The 27,706-nt window shown below is 39.1% G+C and overlaps 1 protein-coding gene across 2 annotated transcripts in view; it reads left to right on the top strand.

The window, feature by feature from the left end:
• Positions 1-27,706, top strand: part of LOC115046356 (acid-sensing ion channel 1-like) — a 40,267-nt gene that overhangs the window by 12,271 nt on the left and 290 nt on the right. The window contains exons 3-9 of one of the 2 annotated variants that reach the window (XM_029506675.1): positions 25,191-25,341; positions 25,540-25,667; positions 26,251-26,401; positions 26,528-26,584; positions 26,901-27,054; positions 27,241-27,332; positions 27,425-27,504. In XM_029506675.1, the coding sequence (XP_029362535.1) occupies positions 25,191-25,341; positions 25,540-25,667; positions 26,251-26,401; positions 26,528-26,584; positions 26,901-27,054; positions 27,241-27,332; positions 27,425-27,504 (813 nt within the window). Of the gene's footprint in view, positions 1-25,190; positions 25,342-25,539; positions 25,668-26,250; positions 26,402-26,527; positions 26,585-26,900; positions 27,055-27,240; positions 27,338-27,384; positions 27,505-27,706 lie in introns of both variants that reach the window. The other variant, XM_029506674.1, reaches the window with a different exon arrangement.

Below are 27,706 nucleotides of genomic sequence, written 5' to 3'. Positions count from 1 at the left end.
GGTGTTTCCCCTGGAGAGGTTTAAGGCCGTTATTTCTTGACTCTCAACTTCCCTTTGTTATCTACATCGGTGCACAGCTTCAGGAAAACTGGAAAATGCACACTTCTTTTGAAGACCATCTTTGATGCATTGCATTGTTAATCTTTTCATTGTTTCATTGCAAAGTGCTTGATGAATAAGAAAAGGGGTATATCCCAACTGACTGTTCTTTGTGAAAGGATCAAAAGAGAAAAAAGGGCTGATGAAAAACTATTTCAGGCCGCTTGCGATAATACAGATTGAGTACTTAACTCAATCGACAGAATCACTCCTTTTTAAGGGGAAAAAAAGATACTGTATAATGTGGAAAACAAAAGAGAGACACTGACTCTGTAAGATGCTTTGAGTTTAAACTTTTCCAATTAATGGCACATACAGAAAGTTGACAGTACCTTGATATTGCCTGCCACAGAATTAGAAATGTTGTGGGTTTTTTTTTCTCTTCTGTTACCTCACTCTGATCAACAGTTTCCCCAAAAAGGCAATACGATATAATATTTCTTTGAGTAGTTGTTCACATAACACAAAACACAAAGTTTTAAATCAGATTGTATCAAGTGTTTAAGTTTGCACATCATTTTGTTTAACTTTGCAACACAAGGCAAAAGTCAGACAATGCTGAAACACAATATGAAATGCTGACGTTTGGATTTTCTGAAGGTGTTTTACTTGGCATTCCCCTTTTAATTGATTGTTGTGATAATGAGAATTAGTCTGCAATGAGCTGAAAAGGAAACAGAGGACTCAAAGTTCAGAGTCAGAGACAGGCAGACAGACAACTTGACAGGAAGTGGGGAATGATGAAGATCGACCTCCAAAATAAAACAGGAAGTGCATGAATAACAAAACAAAACAGAATGAAACAGGCAATAGGCATCTCAACAGGGCCTTACACAGTCAGATTTAGTTGTGTTCCTTGTTTCGAATAAACACTCAGTGAAATGGATAAAAACAGCAGCACTTAGTGAGTTATCGAGCGCACCAAGCTCTCCCCTCTGCTCCTCAACAGCTGACAAGAATCATCACTGCTAATTGGACTTGGAGGTAATTCAGGAGTCGACAACAAACTGCGCTTATTAATAAACTTACTCAAACAAGCAAAACCAAGCAGAGTGACAGTCCCACTTCAACAGGCTCTTCCTCGGGTCTAATGCTTGGCTGCTTTCTTTTTTTCTTTACTTGTCAAACTTGGCTTTGACAACTCCACCTGGGGAAAAGAGGTGTGTTAGCGAATCTCCCAGTACACGGCTGTCGTGACAGTTACAATCCAATAATTTCTGTACTCTGATTGCTGCTGTCATGCATCACAAAGGCAACAAACATTTGTAGATTGTGTAGACAAAATGCAAGACATGCTGCGGTTCGTAGAGGAAAAGCTTGGCAGAATGAGAATTGATGCATTTTTTATCTCAACTTTGTTGAAGGAAGACAGTTATGTAACCATTCTGCATGTTTTGGTCTGTTTGCCATAAATCCTGTAGATTACATTGCTGATGAACGTTTAATGATGCATTGTGGTTTTTGAAGCTCTAGCTGTTCACTAGAGACTTTGTCTCTATAAAAATCCCAAGTACAGTTTCCTTTCTGCACCAGGTGAGCCCGCGTGTCTGATTCCCAGTTTGTCTGCATTTAAGCTCATGTAATAATTGCTTTTATACCCAACCTGAACTCCTTAAAAACAATCCAGAGGGTAGCAACGAGCTCTGGCTTCTTTGACAACTCCAGCGATGCTGGGAGCTGGAAAATAGCCAGCCTCTAATAAGGATAACATACCGTCTTTCCCCTGGCAGCTATATATTTAGACCTCCATTTCGTTTGGGTTTTGTCGCCTAAAGTGACAGATGTGAAGCAGAGCCACCACACACACAGCCCAGCGGCTTGTGGGTCAGCACAGCTGTGCTCTACATATTGTCTTCCCAACCTGTCACATCCTCCTGTGCTGACTTTGCAAAGTTATGTCACTTCCCGGTCACAGTGTTTATCTTCCTTTTTTCCTCCCTTCTTCCTCCTTTCTTGGGCAATTCCTCCTGGTTCTCCACCTCTGTGCAGTGCATTCCTCACATCAGCCCCAATTAGCACGACAATTCTCTTTCCTTTCCAAATTCTTATGTCCATTGTTCTCTTTGTTCCTATGACATCTCCCCTTTCACTCCCTCATCTGGGGAAAAAAAACAAAAACATGTTGATAAAGAGAGCGCATATAAAATCACCTAAACTGCCACTTAAATTTATTCCTACATCCCCTTACACCACTGTAATAAACACATGAGCACGCTCAGAGAAGATTGAATTAATATTTGCCCTGCAGTGCTGAATTAGGGGTATTTAGTGCTGACCACTTTCAAAGACTGATTGAGGGGCCAGCAAACCATATCACTTAGATCAGCAGGTAAATACTCAGGGCTCATAACAGAGAGTAATCCTAAACACAAAAGCCATCCGTCAGCAACATGGCTGCCAAACACAGCGGGAGAGGTCCAATTCAAATTTATCGAGCGTATTTTAAAACAGAAACTATAATGAATTTTCACCTCATGAACACCCCTGCAGGCTAAACTGTCACACATCATCATTTACACAACTTTAAAGCCATGTTAAGTTACAACCCCGCCAGTTTCCCTTGCGTCACCTCAGCTATTATGTGAAAACCCAAGTCAGAACAGACCTGAGTTGTCAAGTTTAAGTCACAACAGTTTTGCTCAGTTTCCAGGAGAATTGCAAAAGAGGAGAAGATTTAAATAAGTCAGGGGACCATTGAGTTCAGCAGCAGTCAAAACTATATGGAAAACATGATTATTCATGTTATTCCCTTAGGCTGTTTCTATCACATTTTGGTTTTATTGATTCTTCAACTTGTCCACATCAGGTAAACACACTATAGTATTCAGATTTTTTAAATCTTCCAATTTATTATGCACATAAAAATTGGTAGATTGAAACACTGACTCTTTTTTTTTTTAACCCTCTCTCTCAACTTCTGTCTCTAAATCAACTCGTGGCAGAAAAACCAAAGACAATGCAGTTAACCCCTTTGAGGCAAGAGCACCTAACCCATGGAGAGTTTTTAGGATGAGTGAAGGGCGGTTTTGCACCTCATTATATGCAGGTGAAAGTGAAGGAAAGGGACAGCAAAAAGCAAAAAATTATCTCAAACAGGGAGAGAGATGACCTTGACGTCAGTGTCCTTCTTTAACTATAATATTCACTCAAATAATCCCAAACTAGGTTGCTAATGTAAAACTGTGAGGTATCTTGTTAAAGGGTGGATCAACACAGAGCATCTCCATTACTCCAGATGGTTTCTAGACAGATCAGTAGTGCTGCACAAGCACGCTCTATTTGCCCAGGCCTGAGAGGGGGAAATGCTCTTTACAAAGACATTTCCAACCGAGGGAGAAAGAGGGGGGAAAAAAAAGAAGCACAGTGGGGCTGAAAATAGCCTGGGTCGGCTGCGCTGCTCTGCACATGGTTTATTTATCCTGAGGATTAGTGCAGGTGACTTGAGAGCTGGACTCTGTGTGGGTTGTTGAGAGGCTGGCGAAGGGCGGACTGTGACTCAGACTGCTGGATGGAGTTAAGAAAGAGGAGACTGAGGAGGAATGATGCCACAGTTCAGACTGCCGAGCCCCTCTGTACTTGCCTTACCCCAAATCAGGCTAATTGTGTCTCTCCAGAGGTTGGATAGGAAACGTAAAGGCCTATTAGATGAAACAGAAAGCCAAAAGAGGTTAAGTCAGTGGAGAAAAGGAGGGTTTAGTCATATCATTCATTTATACTGCAGTGCATTTAAAATTTCAGATATCATAGTTTTTACTCAATCGTATTCTTTGTTTGCTATTACCTGCTATTACCAAACTATGTCTGGTTTAGGTCACTCAACGTGTGATGTTTATTTCCACCACATCTTTTCCCCTTTAAACTTTCTACTAAATCCATATTGATGAACAAATATTATATAACCAATCAGTAATAGGGTGATGTAATATGTTATTATTAGCTAAATATGCGTGTTGTTTTTACTGTTTGTAGTACTCTTTGTGTACTCTAAGTAGGATTTTGAATGCTTTTATTAGTAGTTCTGCATTTTTGCTTTGATTGGTCTGTTAGTACTTTTTCCACCACTATATGGTTATATCAGGACATTTAAAATCTTCAGGAGGATGGGCTGAATGAGCTTTACGTTAAATTCAAATAGAAAGCCTAAAGTTTCGGAAGTGTAGCTGGATGTGTCCAGTGATGTGTTGGAGTTGTATTTTAATAAACAGGCCTACTACTGGAGATGCATAGAGGTGAACATACAGCAACATCCAGGTGTACAGGCACTGAATCCCAAACCTTCTGAATAAATACTTGATCTCTATTAGCCATGTTACTGCTATGCGATTTAGTGTGTTGCACAAAGTTGTTTTTCATATGACCAAATGGTGCAACAATTAAACAGCACATATTGGATTTGGGTATTTAACTTAATATGAATGTGATACGTTTTAATGAAACAGCAACCAGAAGATGTCAACAGAGAGGAAGAACTAAGGCTGCAGAACATTTTAGGGGAAAAACATTTTATCCAAGCAGATGTACTGAAACATATAAATACACACAGAGCCATTCCCAATCATCCTAAATTGTAAGAGAACACACTGAGCAAACATAGCGGAATGATAATAGATACGCTTTAAACCTTTAAACAACCAAATAATCCTGCCGCTGTGCAAATAGCCTTGACATAAAAACAAAGCAAGAAGCAGGCAGGGGCAGCTGCTGGGAGACTTTTTTGACTCAGCTCAGACCGTCTTTGCCAGGAAGCTGCTTTTATGTCGTTTGTGCAAACTGCTCAAAAGCTATGTGCAGACAGACATAAGCTCTGTGTGTGACGGGGCAGGAGAAATGGACGGGGGGCAGAACAAAGTGAAAAAAGACAGATGGGAGCAGTTGTACTGACAGGTGAGGATGTAGACCGTAGTCACCATAGGTGTGAAACACGCTTCAAACAAGTCAAGGACGAATGGGTGAAAGAAAAAAAAATGAGCTGGAGGCATCTTATTTAGAACAAAAACGAAGGGTATAATGAGAAGGCCCTGAATGGGAGGAGAAAAACAACGGGAGATAAGAACAAGAAGGGAACAATAATTTATTATATATCCTGGAAGCGCCCTTCCTAATTTACTCTGCTAGTAATGAAGGTTGTTTTTCTGAGGGGGAAATTATTAATCTGAGATATTAATTTGATTCCAGGAAGATCAGACTCAGGTGCATGAACAAACTTACAGAAACACAAATGGACATAGCTATATGCTGTCGCAGGAGGCAGTGGCATTCATGATGACAGCCTCCTGGGAGAACAGCCGGGAGACTGATTAGTAATTCCTGGATGTGCCTTTGCGCATTTATATCAATCTCAGACTGGCATTTCCACTGCAATTACTGAGCTAATCAGTTAACCAGCGATGGCTCTGTCTCAGCCTGCAGATTCAGTTTAGGCAATGTTTCTTTTTTTGTTGTTTTTCCTTTTTGTTTCTGTGGGAAATAATGGCAAGTCTACAGAAATAAGTGGCAGAAGCTCTAGTTCTGTGTGTGTGTGTGTGTGTGTGTTTATGTATTTTTCATTTGTTGAGACCTCTTTAACTCTGCAGGATGCTGCACTTTCTTGAAAAATTGTCATTAATACATTTTGTGTTCACAGAACACGATGCAGAGTGAAGAGAGAGTTACGACACAGATAGAGAGACATTTCGAGACAGACAGGAAGGAAAGTGGATGGAGAATACAAAATGGCAGGTTAGACTGTTCAATAATTACAAGTAATGTCTTTTCAGCTTTTCAGCCCTACACAAACTGGGGTTACATTAAGTTTGCCATTCATCAAGGACAGCAGTATTCAGTGTGTGTAGAGGAACTGGTGGCGTTTTTGAATAACTACAAACTCCAGAATCCCTTTGAATCATTGTGTTGTAGTTTTTGTAGGAGAGAAGACATCACTTCCCTACTCAGTACAGTACTGAGTAGTGTTTTCATCTCAGTCTGATACTCGAACAGCTTTCGGAGTGCTCTGTGGCATTCATTAACTCTGTCTGGACTCATTTTACTTTTAGCTGTGGCAGGAAAATAGTGAATACCACTTACTGTACGATCACGTTGCTGCTGCAGAAGCAGTTGGAAGCTAAAGCAAAAAACAATACAATACAATTAAAATCAAGTGGAAACATTTTTTGTGTGCATAGTGCACAAAAAATTACCTGAAGGAGAAGTCACAGATGTAGGTCATAGAATATCATCCCAGACTATGGCATAAAAACAATATTTATTATTAAACACGTTGTTAAGTTTTCGCTTTAACATTGTGGACATTTGATTAATATTTAAGCTAGGGACTTGCTGTCCAAGGAGCTTTACTAACGTGGAATTGGCCCCATAGTTGTTCAAAAAATGCTACGAGAGCCATTCTCAGATTTACAATATGTGCCAAATATTTACTGACTCAAGGCACTTGGCTGCCCCCAATGATGGAGTGAGTGGCCGCTGGGAAAAGAGAGACTATTCCTAATGGGCTGCTACAAAAATTGGACTGATGGCTCAATGTGAAACAAGCCTATAGTGTATGGCTGGACTGCATTGTAGGCTATTTTATGCTGCCTTGGGTCAGCTGGTTTCAGCCCTTTATCTGTTTGCTTCACTCCCCTCTTTGCATTTTTAACACAGCAGAATTCCTTATAAATCTGTTTTCAGGTCTCTGCTGTCAATCAATGAAACAATTAAAAAGTAGTGCATGAAATAATGCCCTACAGTCAAACCGACTGTCACATCCACACCCTCTCCAAGTTGCAGCTCTGCTCGGCTAAAGTCTAGATTTCATCATGTGCTAAACTCAACATGTCAAAAAAACTCAAAAGGAGCAGCTGTGCTTTGATTTTTGGCTATATAATAAATATAAAATGATCACTCAGAGTGTAAGTTAGAGTAGCTCATTCATGTCAACTGTCAGGCAGTCAGCAGTCAGAGTTTGTGCTTGTGAAGTTTGTTTTACACCATGGAGCAATACCAGCAATACTTTGTGACCTAAAGTAGCTAACGTTTGTTCAAAAAGGTTTGTCGCTTGGTGCCCTTTTGAGAAAAAAATAATGAAAGGGGTTTGAAAAGTTAGATGTTAGAGTCCACCCAAAAATAAAACACCAGATAGAAACAAGAAGAGAGAAGGTGAGAGTCATAGTGTGATGTTTCTGTGTTATGGTGATGAGCTCAGTGGATTAAACTGCACGGCCCACTCTGGTTCACCCTCCATCTGCCTCTTCCTCCTCTTCAGCAAATTATGTTCTGTTCGATCTCTCATCTCGGTCCACAGGCTTGCCACTCATGATTGTGTCTTTATCATCACCAGACACCAAGATAGCAGCAATGGACTGTTGCTCAGTTGCTTTCCATCAATTACTAAGTAAAAAAAAAAACATAACACAGAGGTCTGTCTTAGAAGCCCAGAAAAAATAAATTACAGTTTATTATCGTCAGGTCCATGTGCAGTGCTCTGAATGTAGGATAAATACATAAAACACAACAAAAACAGGTGCAATTACATGCAGAAAGATAAAATATAAAGAAAGAACAGACACAACGAAAGACAATTGCAAGTGACATTAAGTGGAAAGTGGAAAGAACAAAGAAGTAAAATGTAAGGACGAGCTAATATTTTAATGGATAAAATGTACAAGACCTGCATCCATAAGAAGGCATAAGGGAGTTACCACAATACTGACCATGTAGTGTGTTTGTGCTTTAAGCTTTTTGCTGTTGAAATCCACAATCTATTCCACTTAACTTGAGCCGTATTATTCAGTAGCTTCATACATCACCAGTGTCAGATATGAAAAGCTGAAGTGGCATCAAAGACAAATATTTATTTAGTGTCTGATTCTCAGATGCTTTTGCCAAGGTGCGTGACAAAAAAAGCAACTGGAGAGTGAATGAAGTGGGTTTTTTTTTTTTTTCCATGTTCTGCTCCCACACACTCAGTAAAGACAACGCCACTGCTCTCTGTATTTCATGATATGAAATGAAATGCATCACTCATACTTTTGCACTGACGTGAGGTGAAACAGGCATTAACATTTAGTGAGCGATGTTCAGACAGCTGTATCTGAAAAGGCAAATTGGCTCTAAATTTGCTTTTTATTCTCTGCTGGTCATTGTTTCTCGGCTGCTCTGATAAGTAGAGTGGAGCTGAAGTTGAGGCCACGGCTGTGTCGCCAGGCTCTCTATCTGTCTCCCAGTCTCTCTCCCTTTCTCTGTGTCCTCTGTTTGACAGGGACACACCTGTTTAAAGTAGCAGCAGCAACTTATTATGCTCCTCCTGTCGTCAGTCTCCACTGCCTGCAGATGCTGCTATCTGCCCCGCAGGCCTCCGCTAGTCCAGCTACTCTCCCGCCTCCAAACCACCATAACACATCAGTGCTCAATTAAGGGAAAAGGCAATATGTTTTCAGTCAGAAAAGCAGAAAACAAGGTCAATGGGACAGTGCGCCACAATTCCTTGATAGCCTCGAGTTATAATTTTGGCTCTACCTGCTGACATGACTTAGAGACTGTCTTCATCTTCACAGAAGAGCAGGAGTTTTTCTGCAAGGTGATATAGGAAATTTTACACACTTCCCATTTTGACCTGGTTGAAAGAGCCTGAGGAGTGACTAAATTCAATCTCTCGGCCTACGTTATCCTTTTTGAAAAAATGTAAATGTCTTCCTCTTCCAGCTTTTCAAATTTTAAGACAGCCATCCATTGCAGCAGTCATTACCACTGGGAGCAATCTAAAACATTTTGGCCAGGAGGAGTGAAGGATTGAAACACTGACCCTGTGATTAGGTGACAACCTGCTTTACTTCCCTAATTCACAACTGTCACCATATCCATAAAGAAAATCCACTGAGGAAATCTTTTACTAAAGACAGCTAAATATAAAAATATATAAGCAATAACATTGGTAGTATAGAGTACATGCTGTCGTTGTTTAAACATTGACGTGAACCACACAAACTACTGATTCAACCTGAAAAGTGTAGAGGACGGTTTCGATTCAAGCCTGTACTTTACTTATTGTCATGACTATAAATGAAATGGTGAGTAGCACTTTTACTTTTTTTTTTTTTAATGTAAAGTCTAACCATGGGCAAAATGTTGATGGTCAACAGGCTGAGGTTGCCATGGTAACCCAAAGAGAAGGGATGGCATGCAGTGAACAGCTCATTGTTACTGATTAACTGTGATCCAGAGCACATATCCGGCCAATGGTGTTTTCCTCTACAGGCCAGTAAGGAAAAAAAAGATCAGTCTTTTCAGTTGCTAAATGTTCTCTTTTCTAGTGGGTAGCGTGTTTTTAAGAGTGTTTTTAACTTCTGAAAACATACAACCCATAAAAGCTGGAAAAGTAAACCAATAAAGCTGTGGCTGTAAAACCAAGTCAGTGAGCTGAGGGATACAAAAATAAAAATAAAAAAACTACGTAAAAGTGAAGGGATCTATAGAGTTGGGCAATATTTCATTTGCATTTGAATTAGCCTGTGACCTGCTGTTCTAAAAATGATTAGTGAAGTCAAAAAACAAAACAATGTCAACTCTCAACTCTGAAGTCAAAATGAACATAATTTAAAATGACTTAGAGCTAATGTATAGTATGCTAAAGATAAATTATGTGTGGGGAAAAAAGGTTAATTAAAAAAGTAAATAACTGAAGACAATAACCTACTTATGGAAGGCCACTGAGCAATCACAGCATTAGTCCTTATACTTGGAAATTAGTTTTGGCCTGATGGTCTCACTCATTATAACTCTATTGTTGCTGAGTAACAAGAGAGTGATTGGGGGCATGCATGTGTATGTGTGTCTTTAAAGAGTTATCAGCGCCCTGTGTTATCACTTCTGACACCTTATTAAGGACAGTGTTGTTTTAATTATACACTGATATCAGTGAATGGAGATAATTTTGAGTGGCATTCATTATGTCTTCTATTAGCATTTGAAGACAGACAAATGAGTTCCACTTAATGAAAGTGTGCTGCACAGGTTAAGATACGGAGAATGGAGGAAGGATGCATAACAAATAGCAGAGGATGACAGAAACACACAGGGAGACAGCGAGGAGGAGCAACATTTTTGAGAAGTAAAGTCAGCCGGTTCCTAAAATCCAACTCCGTTCATATGAGTTTATATCACTAAAACTTTTGGATTTTTTGACCAAAACAAGAATAAATAGTGAATTTAGAGGTCAGAGCAGGAATTTTGACACAATGCACAGTCATTGAATTAAAGTTATCCGGGCTCAGCCACTTTGTCATGGCTAACTGAAGGAGATTGTTCTGCTCCTTCTGTTAGGAAAAGTCACAGGCCATGCACATAACCATGTCTGCTGGATAAACATCTGTTCACATCGATGGTAGAGAGGCATGTTATTATTTTGTAAAGTACATGCTGTCAGGACTATGCCACTCTGTTAAATATTCAGCTTGGCACAACTGTCTTGCACTACTTTGCATCTTTATATATGCCACTTATATTAATGTATACATTTATCAAATATATATTACATTTAGAGAAGTTGCTCTGTGTACTTCTGTCATGTCTGATTATGTATCTATATCTGAGACAAAACAGGTTTCATTAATGAACTGCACCGATCTTCTCATCTTTCATTTCTAGGTTGACAGGACGAAATATTATCATTTTAATTGTTCATCATCCGTATCTGTATATGAGAGAGTTTAATGCTCAATGAACTCACAGAAATACTCAAACTGTCAGTGAAACTAATAGTAGTAAAGAAAATGAATTAGGTTTTTGCTTCCAGAACCAAACGCTCCCAAAATAGCTTTGCCTCCTTTGCTGCTCCTTTAGTACACAGAGTCTGGTGTCCTTATGTAATTTTCAACACAGCAACACCCAGAGCAGAGGCCTAATCAGCCACAGGAAGTGAAAACACTCATGGACAGGTGCATGATTTTTATTTAAATAAAACAGAGCTTTTACTAAAGGTTAACATTACCTGAACAGGCTTGTTCTAATTCAAGGACACGGAGGGGACAGTCCTTCTGTCCAACGATGCACAGGGATATCCTCAGGAGCATTGTGCTGAGCAACCGTAGGGTGCAGTTCATTAATGAATCACTAAAACACAGAGCCACAGAAAAATAGAGCCAAATGAGCTCAGTAAGTTCATCGGTTTTATTTCAAAACAATCAGCTAGACCCCCCCCAAGGATACCCAGCACTGCTGCTCGGAAATACTCAAACATTTGAGATTTGAATTTTTTGGAAACTTCTGACTTTAAGTCCAGACAAATATTGAACTTTTGACTCCTTTCTGAATGTTTGTTATTATGAACCTGCTTGTGGAAACTTTTTTTTTTTTTTTTAGAAAATATGATACATTATGTTTTGTTTTTTTTTTCACAGAAACTGACTGAATGTGGCAGAAGATAGATAAATCACCTATGGCCTCATCTTTAGTACGTTTTACAAAATTTTACCACAACCAAACATCCCTGGCTTCTTTTGCGGATTCGGTTGTGTTTATATGGCCATCTTTCAAGTTTTTGTATGATAATGTGTGAGCTTTCTATTCTGCTGCTTCTACAGTAAAATATGGATCAACACAACAATGACCTGATAAATATTTAAGTATTTAAAAAAGCAAATACTCAACTTTAACTTGCATTGGTGTAATATTTTACCAGAAGTAGATATACTCTGATTTAAGTATTAGAGTAAAGCACTTTCCTCTGTATATTCTGCACATATGGCTGAAGAAAATATAAAATCCCTGATTGGTACTGATCTTCCGCACCCTTAAAGTAACTCATCCTAACCTCATTACAGAGCTGGTTCTCACACTGCTTGATATTGTCACAATCAGCATTTTCAGTAAAGGTTGAATTCAAACTTTCCCTGCAATTCAAATGTGCCTCGGTTTAATTGGACTCTCACATGCAAAACAAGAAGATGCATATATTGTTTCCGGAAAGTGTGCTGTGTGTTTCTGGCCTCGGGTTTCTGTTTGATTTGCACAGCAGCGCTGTGTACTCATCAAGTCATCATTTGATTGCATTGTGTATCACAATGAAGAGATGCCATCTCTTTGAATGATGATTCTCATTAGCCGTGCCTCCAACCTGGGCTGTTCCTCCATAAAATGAACATGAGTACAGTGTTTGTTTTTCTTTTCTGTTCTGTAGGCTAGCGCTGTCCTGACAATGTCTTTTTATCATAGAAAATTAACAAATATAGACAAAACCTGACAAGCCTGTAGGAAAAAAAATGCCTGTCTTAAGACGTCTGTTCAGAATGAAGGTGAAAACATCCCCACTTCCAGGTGACCATGGCAACATCAGCCAGTTAAGAGGTGATACAGACCCTTGACTTCCATACCCCCCCCCCAAACGCACGCACACACACATTCTCTGGATGCTTTATGAGGTTTCTAAAATGAGCTCTTTTTAAGTATTTTTATTCACCACCTCTCACTCATGACATCTATAATGGCCATTCTACAGTGAAAAATCTTAGCAATAATTTACCAAAGCCCATTGTTCACAGACGCAAATCAATTTCACATCCATTTGTCCCAGATTGGTGTGTCTGTCTTTGTAATTGGTCCCTTCTATCATTTATTCGGCATGTGAAACGTAGCTTGAAATGCTTCCCTCATTTTCGGAAGCTTCAATTTATATTTCACTGTTTTGAAATGGGCAGTATAGTAACTTCCAAACACATAAGTAGGTTGTTTTTTTTTTTCACCAGCATGTTATAGTGAATTTCATGTTTCAAATTTTCCAAAACCACCAAGTGTACTTTTGTGATGAACTGTCTGTAGCTCATATATCTGTTCCACTATGAAAATATACATGTTCATGGAGGAAGACGTTACTGTTAATCCATGTCTCAACCCAAACCACCATCTTTATCTTTATCTAAGATGCAAAAGAGCCATACAGTCATTCAGGTTTGAGAGCTTGTTGAATGGCATTGTGCTGCAAGCTGGATTGCTGCTAAACTACAGCTGTGTGTTTCACTTTACTGCTGCCACTTCAGATACAAGCTCATCATCTCAGCTGTTGTCAGTCAAACGTGGTTGCACTCCTCCCTCCAGCTGAGATAGAGAGAGGGCAGCAATTCTGACATTTGCTTCAAGACATTTCTCCTAAAATCAAGATATGATTAATAACAGCTTATACTTTATACCTCAACCATCAAATAGTTTTTAATAACAAAATGGATGACAAGCAATTTCAAAAGGACTTTAAAAAAGGTGTATGTATTGATGCGCTGCTTTTGTCTTTGCCTTTGTCCTTCTTTCTCTGACTGGACACAGCAAGTTAGCCAGGGTCCACCATTCTGAGTGTTTATTTCAGTGTTTCTTTCTCCTCACAACAAATACGCCAACCACTACTCCCACCCCCCCCCCCAAATAATTACTCCAAACAAGTAAAGAAACACACACAGCGTGAGACAAATAAAGAATTGATTCTTTGAAAAACTGAGCACAACACCAAAAATAAAAGGCTGAAAAAAAGATTCATTCCTCTTGAAAGTCCTCCAGCACAACATTTTCCTCCTTCTTCTCCACAATAGCATTAGTTTAAAAAATAAATAAATAAATAAATATTAAAAAAATCATTGCCAGAGTGTGTGGATGTGTAGCCCACTGATTAATCTTTAAAAAGAAGAAACGTTCATCCACTGGCTTTCAAAATTTTTCCTCTGATGGAGTTTGACCGCTGCCTGTGCTCTGCCTCTGTGAAAAGCATGATGATGTCTTTAATGAAACTCTCCATGGCTCTGCTGTTCAGCTGATAGATGACTGTTAAAAGACAATGCATATAGTTATATGCTCTTTAATGGTTGCTGTAACTACGCTTAAGAATAGAGTTAATAAAATTTTCATTCATATAATGAAACCCCAAGGTTTTAAATGAGTTTGACTAGAATATGCTACAAGTTATCCTCAATCAGCCAACAAACAGCACCTTTGACGTGCTGACCTGTGTGTGTGTGTGTGTGTGTGTGTGTGTGTGTGTGTGTGCGTATGTTCTGTCTGTTATCTTGCCTCCCAGCTTGTTTTCGTTTTTGAGATTGGGCAGGTAGTGACGGTGTGAATGCTGTGAGTTTAGGAGTCAGAGTTGCTTACACGCACTATCTGCGAAATGAATTAATCTCTTGGTATTCAGCAACAGCATGTGGCAGGCTGGGAAATCTAAAGCTTCAGTGGATTTCTCTCAGCAGAGTGTGAAATTTGTCACACGGAGGAGGTTCACTCCAGGGGAAGTGCCGCAGGGCCTGTTTTTTTTCCCCTCTCCTGACAATTTTCTCACCCTCTAAACTGTACTAGAAGTGACAGGAGTCCTTTTAATTAATGCATTAATTAATTGAGGTTTGTCCCACCTTTGGTAGTGTTTTGGGAAATAGCAGAATGAAAGACAGTTGACCAAAAAAAAGGGGGGGGGGGTGTTTGTTTACAACACAGAAGTGTAAAGGTGCTCTTCTCCAGCGGGAAGTCATCCACCAGCAGCGCCTCTATTTGTCTTTCGATATTTTCTTATTTATGAGAACGATGGCCTCCTTCCTCGCCGCTGCTGGGATGTGGACCCTGGTGATCAAATTGGCTGGTAAACAAAAGCTCAGGGTTGGCTGCAGTGAGTCTTACTGCTGTCCAGTTTCCAGCCTGGAGCAGATCTACTATACGAGCTGTTCCCAGCTCATCCCCCAGAGGAGTTGAACTGCTTTATTACAGCCACTCAGATGTTGAATCATGGTGCTATTCTTAAAATAAATCTATGACTGCCCTATTGTACAGGACTCTGTGTCGGGGGTGGATCGGGTGAGGATGCATATATGCATGCCGGGCCTCATCCATCAGTGTATCCCCATTGTGCATACGTGCATGTATGTATACTGTTAGCCTCTGACATATTAGGATATGTCCGCACATAAACGCATACTTCATAGTACTATGGAACATACTGTGTTTGACTTATTCATGTTGCTTTTTTCCTCGGAAGCTGTTTGACTTTACAGCTTTTCTTCAGGCAAGACGCCCATTTTGTCAGGCTTTCAAAGAACACATCAGGCACACATTGGTGCCAATGTAAAAGCAGCACAGCCAAAAATGTGGACTAAATAAATCAGATCGGATATAAGACGACAGTATTGATTAAAGTCTGTCTAAGTTATGAAGGCAATAGTCAACATGTGAAGTGAAACATAAGATTTCAGAAACATTAGTGAGTTGAAGTCAGGTGTCAGGTGAAAAGCTCTGTGACAGCCTGTTGGCTCCTCAAAGTTACTTTTGCTCCATGCTGCTGGAGGGTGATTACAGCTCATTGTTATACATTGCATATTATTGCACGTAAACTGAAGAGAACATGGCACGAATTTGCATTGACTTCAGCAGACCAGCATACATGTGCATACAAACTATTCTTACCAATACACACCTGCCATTTATTAGCCAAAAACGTTTCTCATCAGACATTACAGGTAATCATGCATAATTCATAGCCGACCTTTTGTCCAGGTCTCTACAACCAGACGGACGTCCAATCATTTATCTGGAAACCAATTTAAACTCCCCTGAAATGACTCATTACAATTATGTTCCATCCAGGTCCAATTTAGGCCTGTTGTACTGTATAATGCATGTAGAAGTTACAAAAAAAAAAAAAAACATATATTACAATCTTTATCTACTTGCATCATTACTGCCTGCTGTCTTCAAGTGGTATTTCAGTATTTTTAGCAACATTCATATGAAACCAAAAAGTCATCAGCTCCAGTCCACATTTTTCACTGGCCTGAGGTACCTAATTTACATTTTTCTACAAACCTTCCTTAAAAGTCCTTAAACCTGGAAATCAATTCCCAGTTTATTTTTTATCTGCGACATAAAAAACCAAACATTTTTTGAATAGCACATTTACTGACACCCTGGGTAGCATGGTTTATGTGTATTTTACCACTGCTTCCTAATGTAACAGCTGGTCCTTCCACTCGGTCCCTAGCTTGCCTCAATGCAATGCACAACCTTATTTTTGCTTTTGCACCTTTACCCTCTTCACAGCACACGTCATTCATCCACAAACTGCTCTCAAAGTTACCATTTCTGGTTTGCAAGATGAAGACAGTTTGGGATGCCAGCCAAAATAATGTAATTTTCTCTCAGTTTTTGTCAGGGATCCATTACTGCAGAAAGCTCAGAAAACCTGAGCAGAAGTTTCTTTCCTCTGGCTTTTAGACTCCATAACATGGACCTTCATTAGAGACAGCGACAGTATGAGTTGTGGGGTTTTAAAGTGTACAAGTCACTCTTAGACACTGCTAGATGTATTCCTCAGAGCCGCTGGCCATTATTGATCATGGTCATTGCATGCAAATGCATGCTCTCATATCTTATATTAATTCTTTAACTTGTGATATTGTGTCACTTTTTTCAGCTACTTGCAGTTGCATAAATGAGGAGCTCATGAAACAGATCTTTCAGTATTGTATGCTTTAAACCTTCCTTCCTCATGAATTAATATTAATTTCTGGTTTCTGGTTAGCTCTAACCAGGCAGCAGACACCCCTGCCACATTTCTTCTTGGGAGATCCAGTAAAAATGCATTTCCACTCTAAAAATCCAACATGGTTTTATTTAAACAATTAATCCCTGAAGAAAAAGATGTTAAAATATCCAATAGCTTACAGCAAAGCAAAGATTAGAGAAAATACTGAATAAATGGTTGTATATGTGTGCAGAAATTTATTTTTGTCTGCTTTCTTTTCTTGTTAATGATCTGAAGATCCCTTGTATTTATCCTGTGACCTTTTTAGAGGGAGCATAATTGCTCTTGCACAATGTTGATGGTAATTCATTTTCTCTTCACATTACTTGTGATATGATGCGTGTGGCAAATATATGGACTGCACATATACAATAGCATTCAGTGTCACACTGAAACATGAAGGCAGAATCCTAGTTAACCCTACAGTCTGCTGCGCAAGATGCCCCTAGCTATAGTAAGGCCACTGCCCTTCTGACTGGGCTTCGGGCTGTTTATCTCACGATGTTTACTCAGCTGTGCGTGACAAAAAGGCAGCGCAGGCTAGAGTTTCAGCACAGCTCGTTGCTGCTCTGATGGACCACCCGCCCGGATTTTCTCTCAGAGCAGAGAATGAGCGTGGGCCTTGCACACAGGTAACACAAGTGGGCCGCCAGATTTGTAGGCGATAGTGATAACTGAGACAGGCTGGGGAAAAGCAGGAAGAGGAGATTTTAACCCCTGGTATGAATCTGCTGGGTATCAAGTTTTAGCATATGGGGTGAAAAGAGATGAGGAGGGAAGGGGGAGGTGCCCAGGCTGATATTAGGATTACATGTCACAAGTACGTCAAAGCTGCATTATATGCATCTACCTTGAGAGAACACAATAAAATGTAACTGTATAACTGCATCACATAACTGATGTGCTGATCTTTTGAGCAAACATCCATCTCACTCTGCTCTACTTCTGCTCACTCGGGGGAGAATAAGAGGTAGCCTGAAAACTGCAAGAGCATCAATAGAAAATTGAACACCCCTAAATGAATTTGAAGCGGCAAATCTAACTCTTTTATGTCCATCATCTAAATTCACATGAATATTTCCATTATTCACCAGGAAGAATCTGCACTGGAGTGTTAGTTTTCAGTAGTTATTCAAAGTTGCCCTTCAGCAAAAAAAAAAAAAAAAAAAGAATCCCTCTCATTGAATAGCAGAGACAGGTGGGACGAATTACAGAGAACCTTCCCCCAGGTCATCTCCTTTCAATGCAGGGTGCCAGCTCAAGTCCATCCACCACAGAGACCAGCGATTACATTAAAACAACAATTATTTGTCCACAGAGACAGACAGCAGCTGCAGGCGATTATGTGTTTCCTTAATCAGTTGTTGTGATGTTTTGTCGGGGACCTTCTCTGTTTTCCTCAGAAGAGGTGTCTCTTTAATTGTTATCGTATTTTGGATCACTGTGAATCAAAGGTTAGCACCATTTTTAAATTAGATGCCCTTCAATAAACACTTGGAGTCTGCAAATAATGATTATTATCATCGCTGGTTCACCTGACAGTAACATTCTCAGTTGTGTAATGAAAGGATGGTTAAACCGAACGTAAATGTCACTACTGGTGAGTAATTTCAGTACAAGGTGACATCTTTAAAATAGTTTGAAAAGCCGAAAAAATAAATATCTTCTTAGCACCAAAATAGTTGCTGATTAAGCTTATGGTAACTGAGTAACCAGTTTACTGACTATTCATTGTAGCTCTAACATCAAAGCATCAACATTAACAATCTAATAATGTATTTTATTTGTATTTTATGTTTTTTATCAGAATGCTTTTAATGCTTTCACTCATAGTGGGCCTTTATATTGTGATAGTAGCCTGTTTGTATCGCTATAAGTTATATATCATAATGTAAGTATTACGATAAGTAATATAAGTTATATATTATATCGTTATAAGGAGCTTCTCCTCACCTGCTAGATGTCACACTACACAATTTAACCCCCATCTCAAATTCAATCTGTGATCGTGTGATAACACTAAGGTCAGCAAATTCAGATTTTTGTGATGGAGGCAGCACTCTGAGGCATACACAACTTAAGTGAATACACATTTCCATTTTTCTTCATGTAATATGTTCCCCACTCTCCTGAGGTGCCCCTTAGCCGCTGCTATGATGCTATCATCTCTGAAGGTGATAGGTACTGAGAGCCTGGACAGAGTCTGGGAATAGGAGAGGAGGAGGAGGAGGACTGTCTCTACTGGCCTGTAAAATATTCATCAAATGGAGCAGTGGCGGGTGGGAAAGTGCAGCAGGAGATGGAGAGGCGTCCACGGGGGAAAGAACATCATACTTTAGGAGACTCAAGAGGAACACAGTCCAGAGAGGAAGTAAATGTAGGAGGGAAAGAAATATTTTATTGTTTGGGATCTGCTGGTTAAAATCCCAAGTATGATAGATAAAAAATCCCCAAAACCCATATACATCATAAAGCTGGTAGGTTTAGAGCAAGACTGATGATGGCTTCCTAGACATACTGAATTTGGAAATTTAAACTGGTTTTCCTCAAGCACTGGAAAAACTTGGCTAGCAACTTCCATTTCCCTCTCTGTTATCATTTAGGTCAATCTGAACCGATTAGGTGATCATTACGCAGCCCGGCCCTTTAGCCTGTACTGCCCTAAGGTGTCATCCAACAGTCAATGCACCAGACACAATGGTCTTGATTTGCACGATCAATTCTCACTCATTCTGAATTTGACCTCAAAAAAAAAAAAAAAAAGTGAAGTCACTATTTACTCCAGCCTGAATGCTGTTTTTGAAAAACTACAGACAGCCGTTGAAGTTTTAACCTTTCCAAAAGTTTTTTGGATTTGCTAATAATTACAGAAAATATATATATATATATATATATATATATATATATATATATATATATATATATATTGCTGTCTTATTTTTTCTTTCTTATATATCACATAAATGAGCCACCCTGCAAGACTGTTCTTTGGCACAGCTGAGCTTTAAGCTGATGCTGATGTCAGCAACATGCTCACCAAGATGTGAAATGTTCAGATATTCATCACCTCAGTTCATGCTGCATTAATATCAACTCAGACTTGCCATTATAAGCAGGTTTAAACTTGTAAACTGTTTTTTTACTGCGACAACTAAGCTGTAGCTAATTTTGGTGGAAATTTCAGAACTAACTTGGTAATGAAAGGTTAACCAGTTAGTTGTAGTTGTGAAAACCAATTGAACATGGAAATGTAATAAATGTAGTTCTATACAGAACAGGTGTGATATTTTCAGCCCTTATACATCCTCCGCTGCAGTAAAATAACTTTCTTTCTCTATGTGCAAATTACATTTCTGTATAGTTGCACTCATTATGTGTTTGGCAAGCAGTTTTAAGTTTGGTGCTTTTGAAGAAATGTAGGTCATGTTTGTGTCTCTCTTGTCTAGTCTTTATTGTGAGAAGAGTGAAGAACTGCAGCAGAAGACTGACAGCTGCCATCTTGATTTGTAAACACAGGAACACCCCCCCCCCCCCCAATACAGTATAACAGCTGTATTAAACTACCTGCAAAATAATGTAAATATAAAACATGGCTGCAGTTGATGTGAATGTCATTACTCGAAAGTATTTGATTATAAATGTATGAGGAAACTAATACATTACCACCTGATGGTGCGAGACAAAAAAGTTAATCTAATTACGAATTCATCCTCTGGAGCTCATAAATATGTGACACATTTAATGACAATCCATCCAATTGAGGATGATGTAGAGTATTTAGTCTTTGAGCTCGGACAGCCTCTGGTTGTTTAGGAACCTTAATATCTGCATAAACTATATTTTGATCCCGCGTTGGACCAAAGTGCCGTTTTGTCAGTGCACAGCTCTGTATGAAGCTTTAGTTCTCCACACTCAGAGAGGAGCCTTGTGCGTCTTCTCTAACTATGACTGTGTTCCTCTCAAAACCCAACAACTGTGACTCAAGCCCCAATTTCCAAATCCTGTATTATTACACAAAAATACACACACACTCTGCCTCTGGCTTTTAGTCCTCTGGCTATAGTTTATTTTCTCTTTGGAATGGAAATCTGCTCGCTAAAGACTGGTTATTAGTGTGGTGAGTCAGCTGTTCATTGAGAGGCAAACAGAGGAGTGGGTGGAAAGGCTCTTTGGGTTTTATTCTTGTGTTATTTGAATTTTTGTGCGACAAGCAGGAGTGATCAGACTCAATATCACCCATCACCAAGAGCGTAAGCTGTAAGCTTACATCCTTCACAGGATGAATCAGACAACACTGACTTTCCTGTCATTCAGATTTGTTTTTTCTGTTTAAAAAAGAAGAATAGATCAGAAGGAAGAGGAGGAGGAGCATGGTTAAATTAGAAAATCCCAACTCACTACCCTTTTTCCTCTCTTTTCATGTATATATTTATTTAACAGCTCCAAATTCAAGATGAATCATCAGTATTTGTACATCTAACAAAAATAGGAAACAGATTTGTTTACTCAGCAATACTTCTCTGGCACACATTTACATGGGATAAATAAATACATGAATATGAAATCTGAGGGGACAGGATTTGGACACTTCAAGTCATCAGGTCAAAATTTTTATTTGTAAGAAAAATACTCTCATCTGCCTTAACATTGTTTGACAGTGCTGGTAGCCCGTACAACAGTGTTACAACACTTCATTACAACTAAAAGTCCTCCACTTTTCTACACAATTTCAATATAAAATTCTTCATTAAAAATGAATAATAATTTACGTAATCAAAAGAAGAAGTTCTCTCTTTGCAGATTTTTGGCTCTGTGGTTGATTTGTTATAATAAAATATCAAACTAGCTGCAGCCATCTCCAAAGGGACACCAGATAAAGCTGAGGATCTGGCATCTGATTAAGAAAAGAGAGAAGAAGAAAAACCTCAGCCTTTTAGTGAAATATTTAACAAGATAAAGAGTTAATAAAAGATTTGATAAAAAGTTCAGAAGATGTCTCGTCCGTGGAGCTGCTATCAATTTATAAATGTGGGGAACATGAAACAGACTAAGCACCTCACTGATACATAATAATGACAAAAAAAGCCAAAAGTTGGGAAAGTTTGTTTTTGAATCCCACAATCAAAAATTCTGCAACTGTCTTATTTTTGGAAGAAATTACAGAATTGAAAAATAATAGAATAAAATGAATTTATATTAAGACCAACTACTGTCATTTATGCTAAAGATCCTCTTCAAGGGTCCTATTGAGAACCACTGAAGAAAATGGTTGAAACTGCGCTTCAGTGCACCTCTTCAGTAAATTAAGTACTTTCCACCTCTGGTTGCCGGCTTTGCTGCAGACTCTCCATCTCTTACTGATATTAATCCCTTTATTATTTCCATTGAGTTAATCCATCTGTGAAGGTACTTGGTACCATGTGAAATTTCAGAGTTCAGCTGAAACTCTGGTTTTAATTGCACGGACTGCACAACAGGATGTTACAAATGTGGATATATTTTGGTGCTGGTCACCATGGGCTGCCGCCTGCTCGCTGGTGCATCGAAATAGTAATTTCCCCGCGATAGCTGTTTAAGCACACAGCATAATAACATTGAAAGTTTTTGCACTTTGCTACAGCTTTCAAGTCTGTGAAAACATCCCCATAAAACAACAGAGCACTAATGGATTGAACTTACCCTGCTGAGACATCTTTTAGCAGCTCACAAATTGCAAGACTATACTAAGGCCTCACTAAATGGATGGATTTGTGATTTAGACATTCCGTCAAAATCGGATGTTGCCCTAAAAACAGATATGTATAATTCTGTGCATAATGATTAATTACAGCAGAGCTCCGTTGAGTGCTTTTCAATACATGGGAATTTGTGGGTGAGTGACAGCTTTATTGATCACAGATCTCGGAGGATTATGGTCTGTGCAAACTGCACTTGGTGCATAATGTATTAAATTCAGTGGAAAAGGGGGAATAATTATTATTTTTCTTTTTTTTTTTGAAGCACTTTTAAATAGCGGCAAATTGCTGGGAAAAAAATATGCATCACAAATGTAGCAAAAGTGACATTTCCTATCAAGAAGTCAACACTTTTCTTTGTCTTATTACTGCATTTTCCTTCACGTTGCTTATGATTTTCCTATGCGGGAAACCTTTTTTGCATGTGCACAATACTTTATTCATCCATTATAACAAGCAGCAAGCAGCCACAGTATGCATGTCGTGCAGAGTGTGCATAATACATGTTTCAGGTTTTTTTTTTTTTTTTCGCCACTACTGTCACTGCATCAACTATTTAACATGAGGCAGAGAACAAGTGTTACCTGACAGCAGCTCACGTCAGCAGATCGATCAGACGCCGGCAAACATCGCCATGCACCCATTGTGCACACATTAACGTTCATGTAAAGATTTATTTATTTATGAAGTACAGTAAGTACAGCCCATTGTGTAGGCTGGCACAACTATGGACTCATTTGTAGGATGGGAGCACACTTTTCTGACAGCTGGGTTTTATCTCCAGTGTTTATTTAGCCTCCAGGTTTCAGTCAGTCTGAGATCGATAAGTGTAAATGAATGAGTTGTCAACGCCACCAAGAGCAGGCTGCTAACATCAGCTCAGGGAAGAAAAGGAGCATTCTGTAGTTTGAGCAGGGCTTTCTTTGCTGGATGGCTTTAAGCTGTGACAGTGTGGCTGTACAGATTCTCTCTCTGACTGTCTGAGCCTTTTAAAGCCAGAGCCTTCAACACTTTGCTGTGAAGCATCTGTGTTGTTTTACATCAAATATCAACAATTGGGTATATTGCTGTGAATTTTGGTAGGCATTCATGTTCCCTTGAAAGTGATTCAAGTTTCATTGTTTAACTTTGTGCAATAGTGTAGTTTTTTCTGCAATAGCACTTAGAATTGTGTTTAGAACTAATCAGTGACAAAAGAAAATTGAAGGACAGATGACAGGAATGCTTTTGCAAGTTGCATCAATATGAAATAATCGCAGCACAAAAACTGTTTGGTGAATTTAGTTGAAAATCCAATACATGACCAGTCTGTATTTTCCTGGCACAGTGTTGTAGAACAGCTGGCAGGACTGTCAATTTGAAAGCAGAGAGGGTTCTGTTATTGATCAGGTTATTTACACTATACCGTTCCTTTCATTTGCCTTTCTTGATGTTGCAGAATGTTTGGGGTGGGGGTTGCCACCAGCAGACGTGTCACTGCGTGCCATTAGACTGAACAAAAGCCTGCTTCAAGCATTAGCAGCTAAACTCCTGCAACTCGCAACCCTGCTCTCCAATGCTCCTTGCTTTTCCCGCTCTCTCACTCATTCTCCGTGCATGGAAATGCAGCATTAAGTCTTTTCATGTAACATTTTGGTCCAGCACTTACAGCTTTTTTAACATGTCACACGGGCTTCTGATGACATCTTTCACAGCTTCAATCTAACATTTGTGTCATGGTTTTCACTGGAAAATAAGAGGGCTGGTTGGGATGCTTGGTCTCTATGGTAACATCAGGTCTGTTATAAGTGCCATAAAGAGCATACAAGAGAAAGGGAAGTCACCAGCCTCCAAGTCTCCATCACCTCGCTGGGTTGATTGTGTAACCCAGAAACCCACAGGGATCCCTCCCTCCTCGCTTCTCTCATTTTCTTCCTCCACTTTCCTCTGCGTCTCTCTCTCTCTCTCTCCATCTCTGTTAGATGTTCTCCTTTTCTTTCTCTTTCTGTCACATACAGATATGTTTACACACACACACACACACACACACACACACTCACACTCATATCAAACTGAGACAAACACTGACCCCCAGTGGAAATCACTCTTAAAGTTTTCAAGAATTGTAAATAAGGACATTCAATCATGAGCAGTTTACAGCACTTTACCACCAGTTGTTTTTTTGTTTTTTTTGTTTTTAGTTTTTTTGTACTTACTTACTTTTTACTCCACTACATTCAGCTTTGACCTATAGGTAGAACTTATTTTCAAGCTTGTGATATTAAAGTTTTTGAATGGATTAAAGTCTCTGTATAACAAAGATTCACCCAGTTTTTCCAGAATTGTCTGATTTTTAACACATTGAACAACAAGGTTTTCCTTTCATCTTTTAGAACAAATTTGTATAAACTTTTCCGTATTTCTGCATGAGCGTTTAAATGATCGCTAATGCTAATAAATCCCTTGTGTTTATCTTGAGACATTGGGAGGGAACTACTGCATATATACTGCATAAAAACTCATTCCAACTCTATCATGTAGAACAATAAATTGCTGCTGACACATTGATGCATCAGTATTAATTATCTAATTTTGTCAGATCTTATATATACTCTATCAATCACCATTTTTCTACAGCATGAATACATTAAAATATTGAATTGATATCATATTTATCAGTCCAGCTGGATTTTACAGATGCATCTATGCATGCATGTAAATGTTTTACAGTGAGAATTGAAGTTCAGGACTGGCATGTAATTTTGTATTTGTAGCCTCTTTTATTTACTTTGTCATTGGATTATTGGAAGTATTTATTTATATTCATTTGAAAATAAAAAAATCATTATCATCTGTCTTAGGTCTTCACTCGCTATGGAAAATGTTACACTTTTAACGCGGGCGGTGATGGACAACCTCCCCTCATCACCACCAAGGGAGGTATGGGTAATGGACTTGAGCTTATGCTGGATATTCAGCAGGATGAATACCTGCCAGTCTGGGGAGAAACAGGTGAGCCAGTGGTAGACAAAATCAGATCATCTGGCACACTACAGCAGTAAATGTGGGCAGGTGTGTGCTTGGTTTGTGCGCTGGTGCGTGGGTGTTAATCTCTGAGTGTGAAAACATAGGCAGAAAAACGTCTGGATTCATTATGAGAGACCAAAAATGTTCATAGTGTCTTATACTGATCTCTTCATCTTCCTGCAGATGAGACATCGTTTGAAGCCGGAGTAAAAGTTCAGATCCACAGTCAGGAAGAGCCATCCTTCATCGACCAGCTCGGGTTTGGAGTTGCACCGGGCTTCCAGACGTTTGTTTCCTGCCAAGAACAAAGGGTACAAACTTTTAAATCCGATATTCCTTTAGTGATAATGTTGTTTATCACTTCGCAACTTCTTTCTTACATCCAATTTCTGCACTTGCTTCCATAAATTGTATAAAAGATTAAAATATATGGACAACAATGATGATGATGATGAATGGTGATGAGATTATGGCTCCAACTAACAATTATTTTTATTATTGAGTAGTCTGCCCACTAAGATGGCATCTCCAAATTGCTTGCTTTGTCCAAACTGCCTTCAAAAACCCAAGCACCTTTATTTTATGGAAAAAAAAAAGGCAGAAAGCTGTCAAATTTGAGATGCTGCTGAGAATGTCTGACATTTATGCTCTTAAAAAAGCTTTCAAAAAAAGTCAACAGTTTACTCGTTATCAAAAAAGAAATAAGTGAATTGTGTGTGTACAAGAGCTGAAGCAACCATTGTATGATAAATAAATAATTGGCAACAACTATCAATAGTTTTAACCAGTTTACCAGGCAAAGTGCAAAAAATGTATTTGTTCTGAGGCAATTGAGAGGAATCTAAAAATAAGAACAATAATAATTATGTGACATTTGATGTGTTGTCACTGCAGCTGATATATCTCCCACCACCCTGGGGAGACTGTAAGGTGACACCTATGGACTCAGACTTCTTTGACAGTTACAGCATCACAGCCTGTCGCATTGACTGTGAGACACGCTACCTGGTGGACAACTGCAACTGTCGCATGGTTCATATGCCTGGTAGGAAAGCTGTTTCTGTATGTTGAGTCAGACTTACGTCAACCACGCTCCAAAGATATAAGGACAGCAGAACATAATGAACTGAGATGACGTTGAGATGCGTTGCCTGTGTTGCTTTGCCTGCAGGCGATGCACCATACTGCACCCCCGAGCTGTACAAAGAATGCGCTGATCCAGCTCTGGGTAAGAATAAGTCTTTCACTGTGTCCACACATATAGAGTGTTGCTCTGTTGAAGATATTGTATACACCACATTTTCTGCAGACGTACTGGAACCTAACTAATTATAACTCTTATAATTTCCAGCTTCAAACTACCCTTTAATCTAATGTTTACCCGACAAGTGTTTCAAAAATCTACTGCTAAAGCTGTTTAACTGATCATCAGTCTGAAATCTGCCCCCAGAGGAAGCCTATGACCCATACACAAACAAACACACGTCATTGGTGCACTGATCTGTTTGAAAGGTCAAGCTGAGCTATGGTTTTCCTCTCTCTAGATTTCCTTGTGGAGCGAGACAATGATTTCTGTATTTGTGAGACTCCATGCAACATGACCAGATACAGCAAAGAGCTGTCTTTTGTCAAGATCCCCAGCAAGGCCTCTGCTAAATATCTTGCAAAGAAATACAACAAATCTGAGCAGTATATTAAGTACGTATGTGAAGCACGCCATCAGACACACAAGCTTTAAAATAAAGTTTGAAAAACAGCAGTAAAAACATTTTATTCATTAAGGCAGCCACACTGCTTATTAATACTAAACTGTGAGAGTTGGATTAAAGCATCACCAGCACCCGAATGTGAATGCTTCTGCTGGCTTATTTTTCTTGTCCACAGGGAGAACATCCTGGTTTTAGATATCTTTTTTGAAGCTCTCAACTATGAGACTATCGAACAAAAGAAGGCTTATGAAGTGGCTGGACTTTTAGGTACAGTTTGATTGATGTCGATCATGTGCCGTTGATTGGTTATATTTCTGAGTTATATGATTCTGGTTTTTCATATTACTTTTTTAATTCAGGTGATATCGGTGGTCAGATGGGACTTTTTATTGGGGCAAGCATACTCACTATTCTGGAGATATTTGACTACCTATATGAGGTGAGACTCATTTACTAAAGTGTCTGTTTTAGTATCTCATTTTCATAATCTGGGGGTCGTTGCAGTAAAATTGTGAAAAAATGTACACATGGTGATATTTTATGAGTAGATTCCAGTAAACTTTAATTGCACATTATTTAATTTTAGAGTTTGGCCAGTAAAAGACAATACTTCTCCAAACAGCTTTTAGACTTGAATTGAA

Source organism: Echeneis naucrates, chromosome 7 (assembly GCF_900963305.1).
Source record: "Echeneis naucrates chromosome 7, fEcheNa1.1, whole genome shotgun sequence".
Classification (NCBI taxonomy): Eukaryota; Metazoa; Chordata; class Actinopteri; order Carangiformes; family Echeneidae; genus Echeneis; species Echeneis naucrates.
The sequence above is the reverse complement of the archived record's forward strand: the minus strand, read 5'-3'. Positions and strand labels throughout refer to the sequence as shown.